Source organism: Dryas octopetala, chromosome 3 (genome assembly GCF_963921425.1).
Source record: "Dryas octopetala chromosome 3, drDryOcto1.1, whole genome shotgun sequence".
Classification (NCBI taxonomy): domain Eukaryota; kingdom Viridiplantae; phylum Streptophyta; class Magnoliopsida; order Rosales; family Rosaceae; genus Dryas; species Dryas octopetala.
The window spans coordinates 2,288,294-2,306,424 of NC_141368.1; the positions used below are offsets into that span (position 1 = coordinate 2,288,294).

General features: G+C 38.5%; 4 protein-coding genes across 4 annotated transcripts; 3 read left to right on the top strand and 1 right to left on the bottom strand.

Moving 5' to 3' along the window:
- The first annotated feature begins 113 nt into the window (after nucleotides 1-113).
- On the top strand, nucleotides 114-1,839 carry LOC147289453 (transmembrane protein 161AB protein). Its single transcript, XM_086237906.1, has one exon. The coding sequence runs from the start codon at nucleotides 265-267 to the stop codon at nucleotides 1,654-1,656; it is 1,392 nt and encodes a 463-aa protein (XP_086094032.1). The 5' UTR covers nucleotides 114-264; the 3' UTR covers nucleotides 1,657-1,839.
- Nucleotides 1,840-3,532: 1,693 nt separating this feature from the next.
- Nucleotides 3,533-5,188, top strand: HSFB2A (heat shock transcription factor B2A). The gene is made up of 3 exons (XM_086235534.1): nucleotides 3,533-3,743; nucleotides 3,843-4,109; nucleotides 4,207-5,188. The coding sequence occupies exons 2-3, from the start codon at nucleotides 3,858-3,860 to the stop codon at nucleotides 4,852-4,854; spliced, it is 900 nt and encodes a 299-aa protein (XP_086091660.1). The 5' UTR covers nucleotides 3,533-3,743; nucleotides 3,843-3,857; the 3' UTR covers nucleotides 4,855-5,188.
- Nucleotides 5,189-6,286: 1,098 nt separating this feature from the next.
- Nucleotides 6,287-10,265, bottom strand: EMS1 (Leucine-rich repeat transmembrane protein kinase). Its single transcript, XM_086238242.1, has one exon. It carries the CDS (start codon nucleotides 10,184-10,186, stop codon nucleotides 6,287-6,289), a length of 3,900 nt encoding a protein of 1,299 aa, XP_086094368.1. The 5' UTR covers nucleotides 10,187-10,265.
- A 5,381-nt stretch (nucleotides 10,266-15,646) lies between these two features.
- Nucleotides 15,647-17,027, top strand: BFT (PEBP (phosphatidylethanolamine-binding protein) family protein). The gene is made up of 4 exons (XM_086236750.1): nucleotides 15,647-15,934; nucleotides 16,052-16,113; nucleotides 16,232-16,272; nucleotides 16,413-17,027. The coding sequence occupies exons 1-4, from the start codon at nucleotides 15,731-15,733 to the stop codon at nucleotides 16,631-16,633; spliced, it is 528 nt and encodes a 175-aa protein (XP_086092876.1). The 5' UTR covers nucleotides 15,647-15,730; the 3' UTR covers nucleotides 16,634-17,027.
- The last annotated feature ends 1,104 nt before the right edge of the window (nucleotides 17,028-18,131 follow it).

An 18,131-nucleotide genomic window follows, 5' to 3' on the forward strand; every position in this document is an offset into this window, starting at 1 on the left:
CCATAGACCAGAGGCCCACAGAGGGCAGTATTGACCTCAAGCTAGTCTACAAAATAGAGAACACAACGTACAACACGGGCAACTGGGCAAGCAGGCAGAGGATCCCATAGAACCCGAATTGCCAACGAACCAAACCTTGAGATCTCAAACCCCACAACAAAACAACACATTGTCTCTCAGTCTCTCTGACTCTCTCTCTTTCTAAGCGTTGTCCCACAACTCTGGTCTTTCAAAACCCAAAACAAGTAAGCAGGTTAACGAACCATGCTCCAATTTCTTCCCTACAAGGACCTAATACTCCAAGTCTCACTCTCTCTCTCACTCACACTCCTCCTCACCTTCCTCAAAATCCCCATCTTCTTCCTCCGTGGCCTCCATACCTACATCCACCCCGACAATGTCCAAAGTGGCGTTAAAGCCGCCATTCGGAGGCCCAAAAGCTCCGATTCGGGTTCTGGGTTGCCTTCAAAATCCAATCCTGAGCTCAGGAAAAGGACCAAGTCCAAGGACAAGCCCGAGTTCGATGAAAACAATGCTCAGATCTTCCGGCTGAAGCTCGACGAGGCCCATCTTCAGACCAGGCTTTATTTCAATGAGTATTGCAATGCCTTCACTTTCTCATTTGTAGCTATTTCATGTCTTTTGCTTCAAATGTACTTGCATACCGAATCGGACAAAAATTCTGGGGTTTTGGTTAATGGGGTTATTGTTCCTGTTCTGTTAGGCTTTGCGGGTGTGTCTAAGTTGCTAGTATTACTTGCCAAAGTTTCGTTTGAGAAATCTGCTTCGAGGCGGACTGAGAAGCAATTGAGTGTTCTTTGTGGGGCTGTGGGGTTGGTTTTAGGAAACATGATTTGCTTCGTATTTAGTCCTTCGGTTTTCGATTTCAATTTTGATTTCGGCTCAATTGATGGGTTTGGAAGGCTATTTGTTGCTTCTCTAATGGGATGCTTTGCGGGTTTCTTGTTTATACCCGCGGTGAGGAGTGCAAGGTCCTTTTGGCTCGGAACTGATCAGATTAGGTCTGATTTGATGATGATTTCATGTGGATGGTTTGGTCGAATGGTTATGTATGTGAATTATGTGATGATTCTGTTCACGGTTTTGTTGTGGATTAATCCATTAGCTGGAATGCTTGTGAACAAGAACATTGATGGCAAGAAAGCATCACGCTTGGCTAAGCAACTTGGAAATGCAGAACAGTTGATTGGAAATGTCGGGTTTTCGCCTGCAGATTTTGCTAAATTTAGGCTTTGGTGTTTGCTGGTTTCGAGCATTCTGCAAATTGTTGCGTTACGCCCAAACTTACAAATGTATTTGAATGAGGCATTGTTATCTTGGTACCAAAGACTGCATGCTAGCAAAGTTCCTGACTTGGATTACAGTAGGGCTAAAGTGTTTTTGCACAATCACTACTTGTGCCTTGTAGTTCTACAGTTTCTTGCACCGCCAGTTGTGCTACTTCTCTTTCTTGGACTATCTCAGATTGATGGCATCTCTTCAGAAGATTACCAATACATTTGTAGTATATTGCCTTGCTCTGCCTTTGTCAAAGAAGTGGCTGTCTTTATGGCTTGGTGGATTATGTTTGTTTGGGCTGTTTATAGTTCAGCAACCATCTTTCTATATCGTCGAAGCATTTTGTATATGTCATGATGACTGACTTTGATTTGTTGTCTCAACCTTCAAGATTGATGCTTGAGTTGGACGTTTGACCGAATTTTGAGTGAGAGTGTTGTTATGCTTGTAACGGAAATTCATTACTTAAATGTTGCAATTTTGCCCCCGAGGGGACGGGGGAAAGAGAGAGAGAATTGAAAACACTATCTGGTATATTCTTGACCTTCTCTGTTTACTTTGTTTTATAGAAATCTCATACTCAGAATGTAGGTAGTAGTTCATTTTCCATTGAACATATCATGCTAGGAGCGAAATTTGCATATTTGAGTTCTGTGATTTTACTTCTGTTCCACAGCTAGTTGTGCATATAACTGGGTCTCTTATAACTGACTAGGCATGTCACAGGAAATTAGTTGCTGATATGTTTATCTTTGTCTTATTCAAACTAGTAAATCACCACTCTGTACTTGATAAAAACCCTTCATGATCATTTGTTTCTCCTTAATCCCCAATCCATTTGTGCTCACTGAGTGCCCTTAAATTTATTTCGGATGCTTGATATGTGCTTGATGATTTGGTTGCTTGAAGCTATGTTTGGAAGAATACTGTGAAATGGCTTGTGCTTATTAGAGAAACATAATCTATTGTTTTTCTGAGTAGGGGTAGTTTGCTATTGTTATCTTGGGAGTATAATGTATGCAAGATTCTATGTCTTTCAAACTTTCTAAAAATAACTAAGGTGGTCTTTTGTAAGTTTGGTTGAATGTCAATTGGTTGTTCTCTTCAATAAAGTCAGCACTCTGATTGAGTAGATTTGATCTAGGAACAGTTTTTCAACTCTTGGATCTCCTATTCAGCTTTTATCTGATCCTAAATTCACATGTGAATATATAATTGATTGCTTAACACAGCAGTGCCATGCTGTAGGGTTCCGATGGTAATGTTCATATTTGGTTACTGTTCGTAATATGAATCTCTTTGCTGTTCAGCAGCATTGTAACTGCCTGGAATTGTGGATGGCTGCTGGAGCCTTACAAGAATGCTTCTAATTTATATAAAGCTTTGTTACTTATCTGTTGTTGGTAATGGTGTCATATATGTACTTAGCACATACATGATCATAAATTTGGTAATAATGGCTAAATTTGGATTTTATATAGGGGACCAAGAAGGAATGTTTGGATGAGAAAGGTCCCTCACCTCCATTGCAGGTGGTGTCGTTTTGCACAATTTGGCATCACCCACTACCACAAAGAACATCATCCAAGACAAAAATCCAATAATTCATTAATTTCCATATAATTTTAAGTGCCGTTTCCCAAAATGGTCACGTAATATGCTGCCCAAATCCACCGATTGTAGATCTCGTAGTTGTAACCCATACTTTTATAGTATGAGCTATACCAAGATGAGGGTAATGCTATCATTATGTTAATGTGGCATCAATTATTGTTGTTAACAAGATTGGACTAATAGACTCATTGACTATAACAAGCAAGGAAAAATCATACATATAGAATTAAAAAAGTAGAGCGCCAGCCATAAGAAGAAGAAGGGTGCACATTACTTACTTTAACGCAAACGTCAAGTTTGTTTCCTTCTTTACCCCTACCTTTATCTACTTTTCCTTGGTTTTGGCTCCACGCGTGAGATTCAGCCGGACTCTCATCACCTGTCCGCATCTTTTACCCTTACACTATTTACCGCTTTTTACTTTTTACTTTTTACTTTTTCTTCACATAAATAATCCCCCTAATACCTTCGAGTTACCCATTAGTCAATAGTCAGACCGCTTAAACTTTATAATTGATTAAAAACAATTAATATAACTGATACGATGAATATAAAACCCACAGTAATTATGGCCTCTTATATGTTGCCACGTACACACAACGGAAGAAAATCTGAACCGGAAGTTTCTCGAAAAAAGAGTAATACATGGTAGTTTCGTCTAGTTTCCTCTGTTGTTTTCCACTATCTCTCATACGATATTATCATTATCTGGAGTTCCCAAATTCTCATCCTTTAAATTCTTGGAAGGAACCTTCTAGAACCACCAAACCAACCCTCACCTTCATTCCCCTCATCCGAAGGCTCCATCCAACTCTCTCTCTCTCTCTCTGGTTTGCTACCATCAATTATATTCTTAGATTTGATCTTTCGTAAATAATTATAATTCTTTTATCGTTAATTTGATTCTGTTTTAATTCGTTTGCCAAAAGCGGGCGGTTTCCGATATGGCTCCGTCGCCGCCGGAGCAGAACGGCGAGTCCACGTCAGGTGGCGAGTCACAGAGAGCTTTACCGACGCCGTTTTTGACCAAGACGTACCAGCTAGTCGACGATCACACAATCGATGACGTCATCTCCTGGAACGACGACGGATCTAGCTTCATCGTCTGGAACCCCACCGTCTTTGCCAGAGATTTGCTTCCTAAGTATTTCAAGCACAACAATTTTTCCAGCTTCGTCAGGCAGCTCAACACCTACGTAAGCCTCTAAAATTTCTCTTCTTCAATTCCTAACTTTTTTTTTTATCCTTGGTGTTGTAATTTATTTTTTATTTTATTTTCGGTTGAATTTATAGGGATTTCGAAAGGTTATACCTGACCGCTGGGAATTCTCGAACGATTGCTTTCGCAAAGGCGAGAAGCGACTTCTGTGCGAAATACAGCGCCGGAGAATCACGCCTCCGGCAACATCGGCGGCGGTTTCGCCGATGGTGACGGTGGCGATTCCGACGCCCAAACCTATGGTATCTCCGACGAATTCCGGCGAAGAGCAGGTGATTTCGTCCAGTTCGTCGCCGACCAGAGCTCCGTCGGAGCTCATGGACGAGAACGAGAGGCTGAGGAAGGAGAACATGCAGCTCACCAAGGAATTGGCGGAAATAAAGTCGCTGTGCAACAACATCTTCAGCATGGTGTCCAATTACGCGTTCGCTCAATCGGAGAGCGGTTTTCCGGAGGTGAAACCGCTGGATTTGATGCCGGTGAAGCGGTTTTCCGGCGAGGAAGAGGAAAGCCCGAAGCTTTTCGGCGTGGCGATTGGAGCGAAGCGAGCGAGGGAGGTGAACGGCGATGGTGTTGTAGCGGCGGAGGAGGATGAGACGGATTTAAGGCTGCAGCAACCGAGTGGTCCGACGGAGGTGAAATCAGAGCCGCTTGATGTTGATCGAGAGGAAACGCCGTGGCTGAAGCAGAGCCACAGGGCTAATCAGAGGGTCTGTAATTGATTGATAGTTAGATTTACCTGCTATGTTTAGATGATGATGATGATAGAGAGTAGTAGAGTCCTGCCTTCTGGAACTGGATGGATGAAAGTGAAACCACCCCCGTTCACAAGGATTGAGGCACGTGCCAAAATGGGTTCACGTGCGTCGTCAACCTTTCGGGAGGGGGGGACCCATTTCAAGAAGTTTCTTCGACTTATTTATCTTTTTGCTTTTAGAAATAAAAATTACACTTTCTCCTTTTGATTGTTCTGTGATCTTGGGATTTGATGCTTTACATAATATTAAGCACATGGAATCTAATAAAAATGTTCTTGCAAAGTGAATAGTGAATTTATGGATCGTGATTCCGTTGTGGGTAGAAATTAAAAAGAGGAATAAGTGAAATGCCCTAATCCATTTTAGGTGGTTTGTTGCTGTTGACATCTAGTTTGTTAGTTCTTATATTTTACTTGGGTTGTACGATTTAAATTATGTATGATTAGAAGGAAAATTAAAGTTTGATCATATAGTTCATTTCTATTTATATGTTCGATGATATCATCATATTCAAAGATGGAAAGGTTTTACTTCAAAAATGCTATAGAATTAATTAATTAGTAAAATAATACAGTGTTAACAATTTTTTAATGAAATGCTGGAAAAAAAAAAAAAAAAAAAAAAAAGAGGTTAATGAAATGGGTTAGTACTTGGTAGTTACTGCAAGTAGGTTCTTGCCTTTCCTGTGTAGTGAAGATTACATGGCAATATGGTGTGAATATCAACGTTAATGACATGCAAATATGCAATGCAAAAGGGCATTGCGGGTGTCATTTGGGAAAGGGTTTTATGCTCTTTTTTTCTTTGCTTGCCGTCCCTAAATTCTCTCTTAGAGATGGGAGAGAGCTGCCTCTCTTTGACTTGAACATCTCCAGATTGGGTTGGGAGAGGGGGGTCGAAAGAGCGCGTGCAAGATGGAAATTTGAACCTTTTTCTTTTTTGGCCTGATGGCATTTTAAGCTTGATGCAAGTATGCAACAAGTAAAAATCCGATTCTTTGATAACATAAGAATAAGATTTAATGTAGAAAGAAATTTTGCAGTTTATCATATTCCTTGTTACCAATGCTAATGAGAAAATCTCTTTGAGATGGTTGCAAACTCTTAAAGCCTAATTTCTGAGATAATTATTAACTAGGAAAGTTTATCTCTGCAGGGATGGTCCACGTGCAAGGATAATGTACCAAAAGAAAAAAATAAATTATCATAAGAAATAATAGAAGAAATGAAAAGGACTAGTAACTGTGTAAAATTCAAAAATATGGTCATGAAGAGTATGGAAACTCTGGCTTTTAATTAAGGTCCTACCGAGTACACTTCCAAACTACTTTACAACATCATTATAACAACAAACCTATCACCCACCCACCCTCTTGACATAAAACAAAGCCAGCCTTTTACTCATCTCTGATCCCTTTAAGGAACTTCAACACTTGAAGCATGGTAGGCCTACCAGCAGGGTTATCAGAAAGGCATACACAAGCAATCTGCAGCATTTGAAGCATCATGTGCTTCGAATCGGCATTGAGTACAATAGGGTCAAGAACATCAGCAGCTTGCCCCTTCTTGGTCTGTTGAGAAACCCAACCCACCAAATTCCCGCCTTCCTTGTCTTTAAAGTCAGGCCCAGTTGGCTCTTTCCCTGTCACCAATTCAAGCAGTATCACACCAAAACTATAGACATCTCCCTTTGTAGTGGACCTCCCACTTTGTCCATACTCTGGTGGAATGTAGCCTAATGTTCCTGCAATATCAGTTGAAACATGAGTCTCACAGGCACTGATCAATCTTGCAAGCCCAAAGTCTGCAACTTTTGGTTCAAAGTCTTCATTGAGTAAGATGTTGCTGGCTTTAATGTCCCTGTGAATAATGTGAGGGATAAAGCCATGGTGGAGAAAAGCTAGGCCACGTGCTGCACCCATTGCAATTTTGAAACGTCTGTCCCAATCAAGCACTTCAAGAGCTCCAATCCGATTCCTCAGCCAATGGTCTAGGCTCCCATTTACCATATATTCATAAACAAGGAGCTTCTCCTCGCCAAAAGAGCAGTACCCAAGCAATGGAACGAGATTTTGGTGTTTTACCTTACCCAGGGTTTCCATTTCAGCCATGAATTCTCGATGACCCTGGGTTTTAAATTCACTTAGCTTCTTAACTGCAACTGTTCTCCCATTGGACAAAGTGGCTTTGTACACAGTTCCAAAGCCTCCATCACCAATTATGTTTGTCTTGCAGAAATTGTTGGTGGCTTCAAGAATATCTACTAAAGTTAACTTCAGAAGAGGCTGCTCAAACATGGCCAAATTGATGCTTAGAGGTTCCTTTGATCTGCTGCTGCTGAGGAAATAGAGATTATGATCCATGAAACTATTTAGCTTACTTTCCTCAGTTTCTTCAGGATCATTTGGTCGGCTGCTTCTGGTAATCCATCTTATTAGAGCTAAAGCTACAGTAAGAATGATCAGAGCACTTCCAACCACAATAGCTGCAACTCCCCAGGCATTCAACAGTGCTGATTTATCAAATCTTTTGATCTGGCAATCCAAATTCATAATTCTCCCACACAATTTTTTGTTACCAGCAAGTGAGATTTTTGACAGGTTCTGGCATATACCACTCCTGGGAATCGGCCCTTCCAACCTATTTTCTGCCAAACTCACATAAAACAGATTGACCAGGCTGCATATTTGCTCTGGGATCTGTCCAGAAAGCCTGTTACTTGAAACATCAAAATACTCAAGTTGCATCAGATTACCCAGGTCTGGAGGAATCTCGCCACTAAACAAATTTGCATGAAGATCCAGATATGTCAAGTATGACAGATTGCCCAAAGCTTGGGGCAGTTCCCCATTAAAGAAATTGTTGCTCAAGTTCATAGTTTCGATCCTCCATGCCATGGAATTTGAGAACAACTTATCAACCTCACCAGAAAGCCTGTTTTTCTGAACATACAGCCCTACAAGATTCTGCATGCTTGAAAGAGACGAAGGAAGCTCACCATCAAGCTCGTTGGAGCTTAAATCCAAGTGGGTTAGCTCTCTCAAGCTGCCAAAGCTTACAGGTATAGCACCAGATAACTTATTACCAGTCAAATTTAACTTTACCAAACTTCCCAAACGACCTAAGCTTCCCGGGATGGTGCTTGTGAGCTGGTTATTCCCCAGATACAAGCCTTGAAGCTTGGGGGAATCACCAAACTCTGGAGGAATGGAACCAGTAAGCATATTCCCAGATAAATCCAAAGTTGTAAGATTTGTTAAGCGAGAGAGGGATCTTGGAATTCCCCCAGACAGCATGTTGTTGCTGATCAACAGATCCACCAGAACCATACAGTCTCCCAAATCTTCAGGTATTGTGCCAGACAATCTATTATAGGACAGATCAAATACTCCAACATGTTGAACAAAGCTCAAATCAGGGATAGTAACCTGCCGAAAATACAAAGGTGATTTTGAAGGAATTGACCCAGATAGATTATTGTGAGAAAGTACCAGACATTGTAACTGAGCAAGGTCTGCAAGCTCCTCTGGGATAGAGCCCTTGAGATAGTTGTTTCCCAAGTCCAATGTCGTAAGTGCCGTGCACTGGCCAATCTCAGTCGGAATGTTCCCTTCAAGAAGATTTGAATTCAAGTTGAGAACTGAAAGAGTACTGAGATTTCCAATCTCAGTAGGTATAGTCCCTGTCAACCGATTGTTACTGAGAACTAGCCTTTCCAACACTGCTGCACTGCCAATCTCCTTTGAGATAGAACCCGTCAACAGATTATTGGCAGCTGAGAATTCCATCAGATTGAATGAGCTCCACAGACTGTTAGGTATCGTACCCGTGAAGTTGTTTGAATCAAGGTTCAGCAGCATTAGAGGAAGCTCTGAAAGGTAGTCTGGTATTGATCCAACAATCTGATTATTGACCAAAACCAACTGGGTGAGGTTCCTACACCTCAAAAAAGTCTTCTCAATCGTTCCTGAGAGGAAATTGCTATCCAAATCAATCTCCATAAGCGAGACAGCATTACAGATCTCTTCTGGAATTGGACCCGTCAACAAATTGTTGCTCAAGCTAAGGTGCATAAGCATGGGGCAATTCCCAATCTCAGGTGGGATATGCCCAGAAAACTGATTGCTCGAAAGTAAAATGGATTCAACCTGTTTCCAGTTTCCAAGCCAAAGAGGCAATGGCCCGGAAAGCTGGTTCTTTTCGGCAGAAAATGTCAACATGGGAAGCTCAGAAAGCTCCTCCGGCAACGACCCAGAAAGCGAATTGAAGGAAAGCATCAGTGTCTTTAGATTCCTACAGTTTCCCAGCTCGGCAGGGACAGAACCATTAAGCTCAGAAAAGACTAAATTCAATATACTCAACTTGTGCAACTTCCCAATGGCTGTTGGTATCGAACACTTCAATGGGTTGTACGAAAGATCAAGTTTACTCAATGACTCCAACTTAGACAACTCTTCAGGCAATGGCCCTGTTATGGAACAGGAAGGAGAAAAGAAATTCTCCAGCCGTGAAAGGTCACCAATTTCACGAGGCAATGGACCAGAAAAATGGTTAATGCCAATGTAGAGGGCAGTCAGATTCATCAAGCTACCAATTTCAGGTGGGATTGCACCAGAGAATGAATTGTTTGATATGTCCAAGGAAGCTAAAGATTGAAGCTTTAAAAACAGAGTTAATGGTAGAGAACCTGAGAGAAGGTTGTTGCCAAGGTCCAAGAACATAAGCCGGGTCAAGTTCCCAATCTGGGTCGGAACATTTCCGCTGAGGCCATTGCTGGAGAGGTCCAGGGTCTGAAGCTGACCCAAATTTCCAATTTGTGGTGGTATTTTTCCGCTGAAATTGTTGAAGCTGAGTTTGAGGGTTTCAAGCTGAATCAACTCACTGAGTTGGGCTGGTATTTCACCATGGAACTGGTTGTCACCGAGACAGAGCTGCTTTAAGCGTTTGAGGTTGAGAATCTGAGGTGGGATTTGGCCGTAGAGGAGGTTGGAGGAGAGGTCAAGGACGGTGAGGTTAGGGAGAGAGAAGAGAGAGGGCGGGAGTGGGCCTTTGAGGGAAAGAGTTGGGAGGGCGAGTGAAGTGACTCGGCCGAGTTGGCAAGAGACGCCGACCCAGTTGCAGTGTGGGGTGGATGGGTTCCACGAAGAGAGAAATTCTGGGTTTTCAAGTGAGGCTTTGAAGGAAAGGAGGGCTTCTTTTTCAGGGTGTTGTTCATTTGGGTCTACAATGGCGGTGGTGAGTTGGAAACAGAGCTCAAACGCTAAGAGCATGAAAAAGAGAGTCTTGGTCGAAGCCATAACTGAAACACAGAGATGGAGAGAGAGAACCAGAAAGAGAGGGTCTAAAGCAGCTTGCAAAGAAACGAAGATAGACAAAGAGGAGACCTCTAATGAGAACGAGTGAGGAGGAGATGAAGAAGCCTGAACGCCATAGCTTTCATTTTCAAAGAGTACGAGAGCGAGACTGCGAGAGTGTGGCAGTGCCCATAACAGTATTTAATTTTTCAGAGAAGGGCACGCAGCTCACGTGACTTATACTCTCGTAACGGAAATTCTGTTTTCTTTGCACAGAAACCCCTGTTTGACCCAAAGTATTTCTTTCTCGAATTTCTATTTTGACCCCAAAAGTCTTTGTATTCTGAAATATAGACCTCCCTAGCAGCACTTGGCAGAATAAGAATGCAGATCCTAGTGTCCTAGTTTTAACCTACTTCAGAAAATCCGGCACTTGTCTCTTTTTGCCTTTTCTTTTCATTCTTCAAGTTTGTACTGCTTCGGAAAATAAGGGCTTGTTTTATTTGCTTGTCACTCTCTTTTGCTTATTCTAATATTTGTGATTGAAATCATTGAATGCATGAATTGTTTTTGTAGATGTGGCTTTGTTGGTGGGTTTAGCTGCTTTAGCACTGTGTTTGGATGTAGTTAAAATGCTTCATAAGAATAAGATTCGTATGACTTTTTTGTAGTTGGATTATTATTTTCATAGTTGTTATGGTATATAATATGGTAATGCATGCATGCATGTTGTTTATTATTTCATTTGTTTAGGTATAGAAGCAAGAATCGAATGTCATTGCAAGGATTGAAAATGTTTTAGTTTTAGTGGGTACGTGGGGTTTTTTTTATAATAGTTTTTATTTCTCTTTCCGTGGGGCAAATTCACAAATGTTTACACATTTTACTTGAAGTGGGCCCCACAAGATTTGGGTTAGAAATATGAATAAATGAAATAGAGGAGTAAGGATGGAAACGTGAGTTGTGTGAACGTCCTTTTCTACTCCAAAGAAAAAGGGGTTTCTGCTCAACGCCAAAAGGAGCATCAGAAGAGAAAAATGTGACACTAAGATTTAATTTTTTGATTTGAAAAAACCATTGAATCGAAACGAATAGCAATAAGTTATAATTTGTGTTATTGGAAAGCCCAGAATCACTTTTTATGTTGAGGAACAGCAAATAAAAATTTGGTATATTTAAGAGAGTGAGTGCCAAATGCATTGGGAAACATTTTCCCTTTTAATCATGAAACTTATTTTTGACAAATGTTTTGGAAAACAAGCACAAATTTTGGTGCTTAAGCTTAACAAACCATTAAACCATTAAATCTCTGATAAAAACAAAAAAAGCTAACCACTAAATTTAAATCTACCAAAAGCAAGTTGACTAGTATGACATGATGAGATTTATTTCATTTCATTTGGGCCCGCTTTGGAGTCAGACTGTCCAAGATTGAGATTTGGGCCTGGAATCTCTCAAGTGAACTGACAAGAAAGCCCTCGAGAGTCGAGAGTGACGGAGCCGGGAGTTTTGAGCATTTAATAGCAAATACCAACTCTGCAGCCTCATGGCAATGTGCATTGACTGTGGTTTTGAGGTGGAAGCGTGGTTGTTTTCGTCATTATGATATAAATATAACCTTTTTGTTTTTTGCACCTGGGATGTGGATAGGAAATTGATGAGACATGAGATGATGAGAGTAAGTAGGGGACTGGGCCTGGGCCTGAGCCCGACCTGTCCCTTCTCAGCAAGCAAGCCTAGAACACGAATTTTGTCTGTTTTGATGCTTATATTTGAAGAAATTATTATGTATAACTGTTATATTGATACGTGCTATAATTACTTTATTTGTTGTAATATGAGTGAATGTTATTAATATTATACCCTATTAATATAAACACATCATCTAATAATATCCTTACACGTTGAATTGGTTATATCACATAACAGTATATCGATTATATCTTATAATTTTTTCATATCCAACACATTTCATTTTATTCATTTAAATCTTCCTCTCTTTTTTCTTTTATTTTCATCAAATACTTAAATGAATCAAAATAAAAAACAACTTAATTTTATTTTGAATTTTAGATTTATACTTGATGGAAAAAAAATATTAAAAAAATGGGAATAAAACCTTTTTGTTGTTTCTCTCTGGAAAGCTGTCATTGGCAGGAAAGCTTTATCCATTGAAGGTACATTTGCCTTGTCTTTATTAAGCCATATTTCTACATGAAAATAATTGCAAAAGCAGGATTATTATTGAGTTGTACTGACATCAGTTGCTTGTGGCCCCAACGGATTTGCATAGCCAAAAGATTCAGAGATCATATGCTCACTGCAGAGTTTTCTGCTGCTAAAAGAAGATACTTTTTACCGCCAAACACTGGAAAGTGGAAACAAAATTTAAAATTTCTGCACATGCATAATAAATACATAAGCTATATTTTGATCGTTGAGTGTAAACAGTAGTAGTAGTAGTAAGTAGTAACTATTGGTTGTTGAGTGTAAAGTGTAATAAACAGTGGTAATTAATTATTTTCCCAAAAAAACCGTGGTAATTAATTATTACGAGCAGGGAGATGAGAAGCACATTACATCACATGATCACAATCTCTCTTGCATGAAAATTGAAACCCTCTGCAAGCAATTAATAGCTACGAGCTACGAGTGATGAAGACAAGTTTTTGGGATGGGGACCAAGCTGAGTGAGAGTGATGCGTGCACGCTGTCAGCTTAGAAGAAACAAAGATGATTACTTTATTATTAATACTTTATTTTTGGGGAAATATATTTTCTATATTTTAATTCAGAGTTGCGATTCATGGAAGGTTTTTGCCTTTTGGTGGGGATTTTGGAACGTGAAAATATTAATACCCAAAATGGAAGATTGAGAAAGATTTTTGAGGTGACTTTTGCGTGAGTAAAGTTAAAGTTGGTGAACCAAATTTACTGCATGCACAGATGCACTGACTGCTCCTTCTCATAGTCTCTGAGGCCGAGATATGAATAATGGCATCGGCCATACTTTTAAGTGCAACCCACTCACTGCCACTGCCAAGTCATACGTATGTGAGAGATTCCCGGATTCCTTCTATTTTATGCGTCATCAGATCAGAGCTTTGTGTTTTGGTTCACAATTACAACACATACATCTTTAAATTCATATCATTAACTAAATGTCTATTCTACAATACGATAACAAGAGTTTATTGCACTCAAATGTGTGCTTGCACATTTTCAAAAACTCTCGGTACACAAAAACAAGACCTTAATTACAAGATTTAATATTGGAAAAATACATAAAGGGGTGTCCCAACTTAGATTTATTGAATTTTAAAAATTCAATAAAATCTAAGTATTCTCAACTTAGATTTTAATGGATTTCAAAAAAATCAAAGTATCTCTAATTCAGATTTTAATAGATTCTAATGAAATTCAGATACCTTAAAAAAGTCATAAATTTCATTAAGGAAATGATTTTGATATATTTGGATAGATTTGAATACATTTTTTTATACATAACAAATTTCATAAAAATTTTAGTCAATTTTTGAGATTTTAAGTTGGGACGCCCCTAAATGTTATTTACTAATTAAGCAGAAAGTAGAATAGATATGAACATTTGGATTGAAGAAACGTTGTGATGATACTCCACAGTCCAGAGGCCCTAACATAGTCAATAGAATACCAAAGCAGATGCCTGTTACGTAGTCCAAATGGTATAACACAAGAGCATCTGGCCCAAATAACATGAAGATTGACTGGGCCAATAAAGTATGTGGTATATATGAGCCGGCTCAAAAGACTGTCAAGCCCATGTGAACCTCTACTACTGGCTTGGGCTTTGTTGAGTTGAGTCCATATTTTGCTCTTGCGAAATTAATTAAATTATTGCAAGGAACAAAAGGAGCGAACAAATGAGTCAATCAAAGCTGAAATTCGATCTATTCTATTCTATTATCTTCTATTCCCTATTTCCATAACAGCTGCCATTCACTCATTGGTTCATTCACTTAATTGAACGTCCAAGAAAGTGACACGTGCCCCATTTGACACCTGGCTGAAAAGTGATGCTGGTAAAAGGAGAGGAAACGTGTCAAATGTGAGATAAAAGAAGACAGACTTTGCCTGAATTTATGCTGATGATTGGGGATAGAATTGTGAGTATGACGAGTAAGACAGATTGACAGTCAAAGGAATAATAGAGAAAAATGAAAAGCTTCGAGTGGTTGTAATCAAAAATAGGCACGCGTCAATTTAGGAGTGCTTAATTCCAATGAGGCGATTGTAGTCCATTGGGCAAGTGCCTGCATCCTCCAAATTCCTTTAGTCCTTAACTCTCACATTGCAATAAAGTTGTGCTTTAAAACCTGGCATTCAATATTCAAAGGCATCGTATAGCAGCCGGAGATATAGTGATTAGTGAGTGACCCTCAATATTTTATAGCTCTTAATTAATACAAAGGGACCTGATTCCTTAATATCTGCTGAACTTGCAGCTCAAACTAGTGCACAGCTACCTATCCAGTCCTTTCATACAGTTGGTTGCAGTATGTAGATTCTTCGTAGCTAGCTAGCCATGGGTTTTTTTTTTTTTTTTTTTTAAGTTGATATTGACTGCATGGGATCATGAGGATGTAGTGGGAATATTCATCGATCATATGGCAATTTCACTGCTAATAATGTTACATTTTTGTACCACTTTTTTGATAGAAAACGAAACACATCGATACAAATAAGTTTCACTTCTATTAATTTTAGTCTTAAGATTTAGACTTGTTACAGACTTATGATTGATCATACAAAACCTTAATTAATAATGATGCCCTAATGAAACAACATCAAGATATTGTAGTAGCTAGGTTAATTTGCATGCAACCACTGCAAATGGCTGGAAATGGTATGTTGCTGTTCTTGCTCTTGCGAAAAGATTTAAACAAGTACGAAGTCCACATACAAATTAAGTATTATGGTTTCTGACTGCTTTTGGTTCCTGTGAAGCATTTAGGACATGATGTTGTGTCTCTTCCTTAAATTAAATTGAAAACACTAATTCCGAGCTTGTTGATAAGATAATTTTTTCCTTTCTAATTAATGTTAGATAGCATGTGCATGCAGAAAATGAAGCACCGGCCTTAGCTTAAAAGCTGAATTCCCATTTGCCTAAGATATTGTATTAAAGTAGCAAAAAGTAAAATATTCTTCATTCCCATTAACCCAATAAGGCAATGACATTAGATTCTACAATTAATAGAGATACAATATAATAATTGGACAAGTACTTAATAATGCTAGCTTTTCAGAGGGATCTCTTAATCAGTGGCTTCTTACCACACTTGATATAACACGTCCTTTCCCCAAAATAGAAAAGTTTTTGATTCTTGAATAGTAATATGTTTATTAATTGTCCTAATTCGCTTTCTTGAAGCCTATATAAGACAGCATATATCATATATGCTTTTCACCGACACTAGTTACCACAAAGCGGTACACATACATCTTTTAGTACTCTCTTTTTCAGTACTAGCTAGCTTGCTACTCCATTATTTTGGTTTTGATGTAATGATGTCAAGGATGATGGAGCCACTAACTATAGGAAGAGTGATAGGAGAGGTGGTGGACATCTTCACCCCAAGTGTGAAAATAAATGTAATTTACAATCCCAACAGACAGGTTGCCAATGGCCACGAGCTCATGCCTTCTGTAATTGCTGCTAAACCTCGAGTTGAGATCGGTGGTGAAGATTTGAGAGCTGCTTATACATTAGTAAGTTTCACCATTATTAATACGTACTAATTAATTATTATCGACATATTGCTTTGCTCCATTTATAATGTAAGCTATTAACTATGTTTTTTGGGCTGTGGTTGTCAACTTTCGAAGATTATGACAGACCCAGATTTTCCAAGCCCCAGTGACCCACACTTAAGAGAACATCTCCATTGGTAACTCATAGCTAGTTTAAGTTCATATATAATTTCGTACCTTAATTAATTAGTCGATCTGTTTTAATTTTACTATTACTAAATACATTTAATAATGAACAAAAAATATTAATTTCAGGATGGTCACAGACATTCCTGGTACCACTGATGTGTCCTTTGGTAAGTTTCTACAACTGTAATCTATCGATCACTTGCATATAGATATGTCATTGCCAACATTAATTATAGGACAAGATTAGCTAGGGTTTTCCATTGATTCCTAATTAAGTGGGTGATCTTCAATATTGATTAATTAACAGGGAAAGAAATTGTGGAGTATGAAAGTCCAAAGCCAGCTGTGGGGATTCACAGGTACGTGTTTGTGTTGTTCAAGCAGAGAGGAAGACAAACAGTGAGAGGTCCAGCTTCCAGAGACAATTTCAACACCAGAACATTTTCACAGGAGAATGGTCTTGGCCTGCCTGTGGCTGTTGTCTACTTCAATGCACAGAGAGAAACTGCTGCTAGATCAAGAAGATGATGAATTAATATTAATTCATCACTAATTAATTAATTAGAATAAACAAATAACATTAGAATGCAAGGACCACAAATTAATTAAGAAAGAATAAAATATTAGTTGTACTCGATCGGTTCATTAAGATATATCATGTTTCCATAGTGTCAGCACATGATCATCCCCAGGCTATTGGTGAGTCGTACGTACGGTACTTACTGTGTCCTGTTATGTAGGTAATTAACTGTTTTTGTGTGTACTTGTGTACTAGGAAGTCTAGGATTTGGGACAGCCAGTGCTGTTGGTGCCCTAGCTAGCTTTTTACTTTTTTGCTTTGCTGATTGGTGTTTGGGATACGATTCACTTAGCTTCACAGCTACGTGTCCAATTCTTCATTCTCAATTATGTTATGGGTCCCCCCTACCACCCATTGTCCTCGTTATTATTGTTATGTAATAAGTGATTTCAATGGTTAAACACTTCCACATCAATAATCACTACATGATAGTGTGATATATGTATATATATAGCATTAGAAATTTAGAAGTGATGACCGATGAGCAAAATTATTCTCATCTCAAATTAAATTGAAATAAAATAAAATAATTCTTCTCAATAGTTAGTTGGTCCCACTTGACAGCAACTTATTGAGACCACTTTTAGCTTTGGGCCTTATAGAGCAAAAGATCAACTTTTGAAGATTGAAGAATACTATCTACTTTTTTCACCCATTTTTTACTTTGTTACTTTCATTCTATAGTGAAAATTAATTATCGAAACCGTCCATTTTTTATATCTAATTATGAATATTATCTCTATAAAAATCAATTAAATCAAAAATCGTTTGATTATATAACTGTGATCAAATAAATAGATGGTTTTAATAACAATTTTATTTACCGTTTGTTTATTTGATAATGATTACATAACCAAACGATTTTCAATTTCGTTAATTTTTTACAGAAATATCTTTAAAAAATTCTTTAAAAAATGAACGATTTTAATCATAAAAATACACTATGAAATAAAAATAATAAAAGATAAGATCGGTGGAGAATGTGGATAGCATTCTCCTATATTACTCTTTCAAAAGTGATAATGTTATTAAATCTAAAGACTATTCTTTCAGATTCACACATCCAAAGAAAAATACAAAATAAGGAGGAAAAGTTTTTTATTTTATTTTTACACTGCATTTTTAACATTTTTAACGGGTACTTTAGTATCCCATATGAAATCAAGAAGCTTATTATAACCAAGTAACAAGAAGCAATTAAATTATTGTCATGCCAATCCTGTCAACCTGTCATAGTACCCAAAAATAGAACTGGATCCCCTGCCTTGCTTCTCTGCAAAGCTGGTACCATACTCAAATCTGAGCCCTTGAAGACAATTTCTCTTTCCCGACTCTTTCTCTCTCTACTTTGTCTTCAAAAGCTTAGATTTGAACATGATACCAGCCTTGCAGAGAAGCAAAGCAAAGGATCCAGGTCCTCCTAAAATATAGGAAAGAAAATGCTGG

Excerpts from the sequence above, each read along its gene's own strand:
- LOC147289453 (XM_086237906.1), top strand. The coding sequence starts at position 265 with ATGCTCCAATTTCTTCCCTACAAGGACCTAATACTCCAAGTCTCACTC.
- HSFB2A (XM_086235534.1), top strand. The coding sequence starts at position 3,858 with ATGGCTCCGTCGCCGCCGGAGCAGAACGGCGAGTCCACGTCAGGTGGC. Across the intron at positions 4,110-4,206 it reads TCAGGCAGCTCAACACCTAC|GGATTTCGAAAGGTTATACC; the intron begins GTAAGCCTCTAA and ends TTGAATTTATAG.
- EMS1 (XM_086238242.1), bottom strand. The coding sequence starts at position 10,186 with ATGGCTTCGACCAAGACTCTCTTTTTCATGCTCTTAGCGTTTGAGCTC.
- BFT (XM_086236750.1), top strand. The coding sequence starts at position 15,731 with ATGATGTCAAGGATGATGGAGCCACTAACTATAGGAAGAGTGATAGGA. Across the intron at positions 15,935-16,051 it reads TGAGAGCTGCTTATACATTA|ATTATGACAGACCCAGATTT; the intron begins GTAAGTTTCACC and ends CAACTTTCGAAG. Across the intron at positions 16,273-16,412 it reads TACCACTGATGTGTCCTTTG|GGAAAGAAATTGTGGAGTAT; the intron begins GTAAGTTTCTAC and ends ATTAATTAACAG.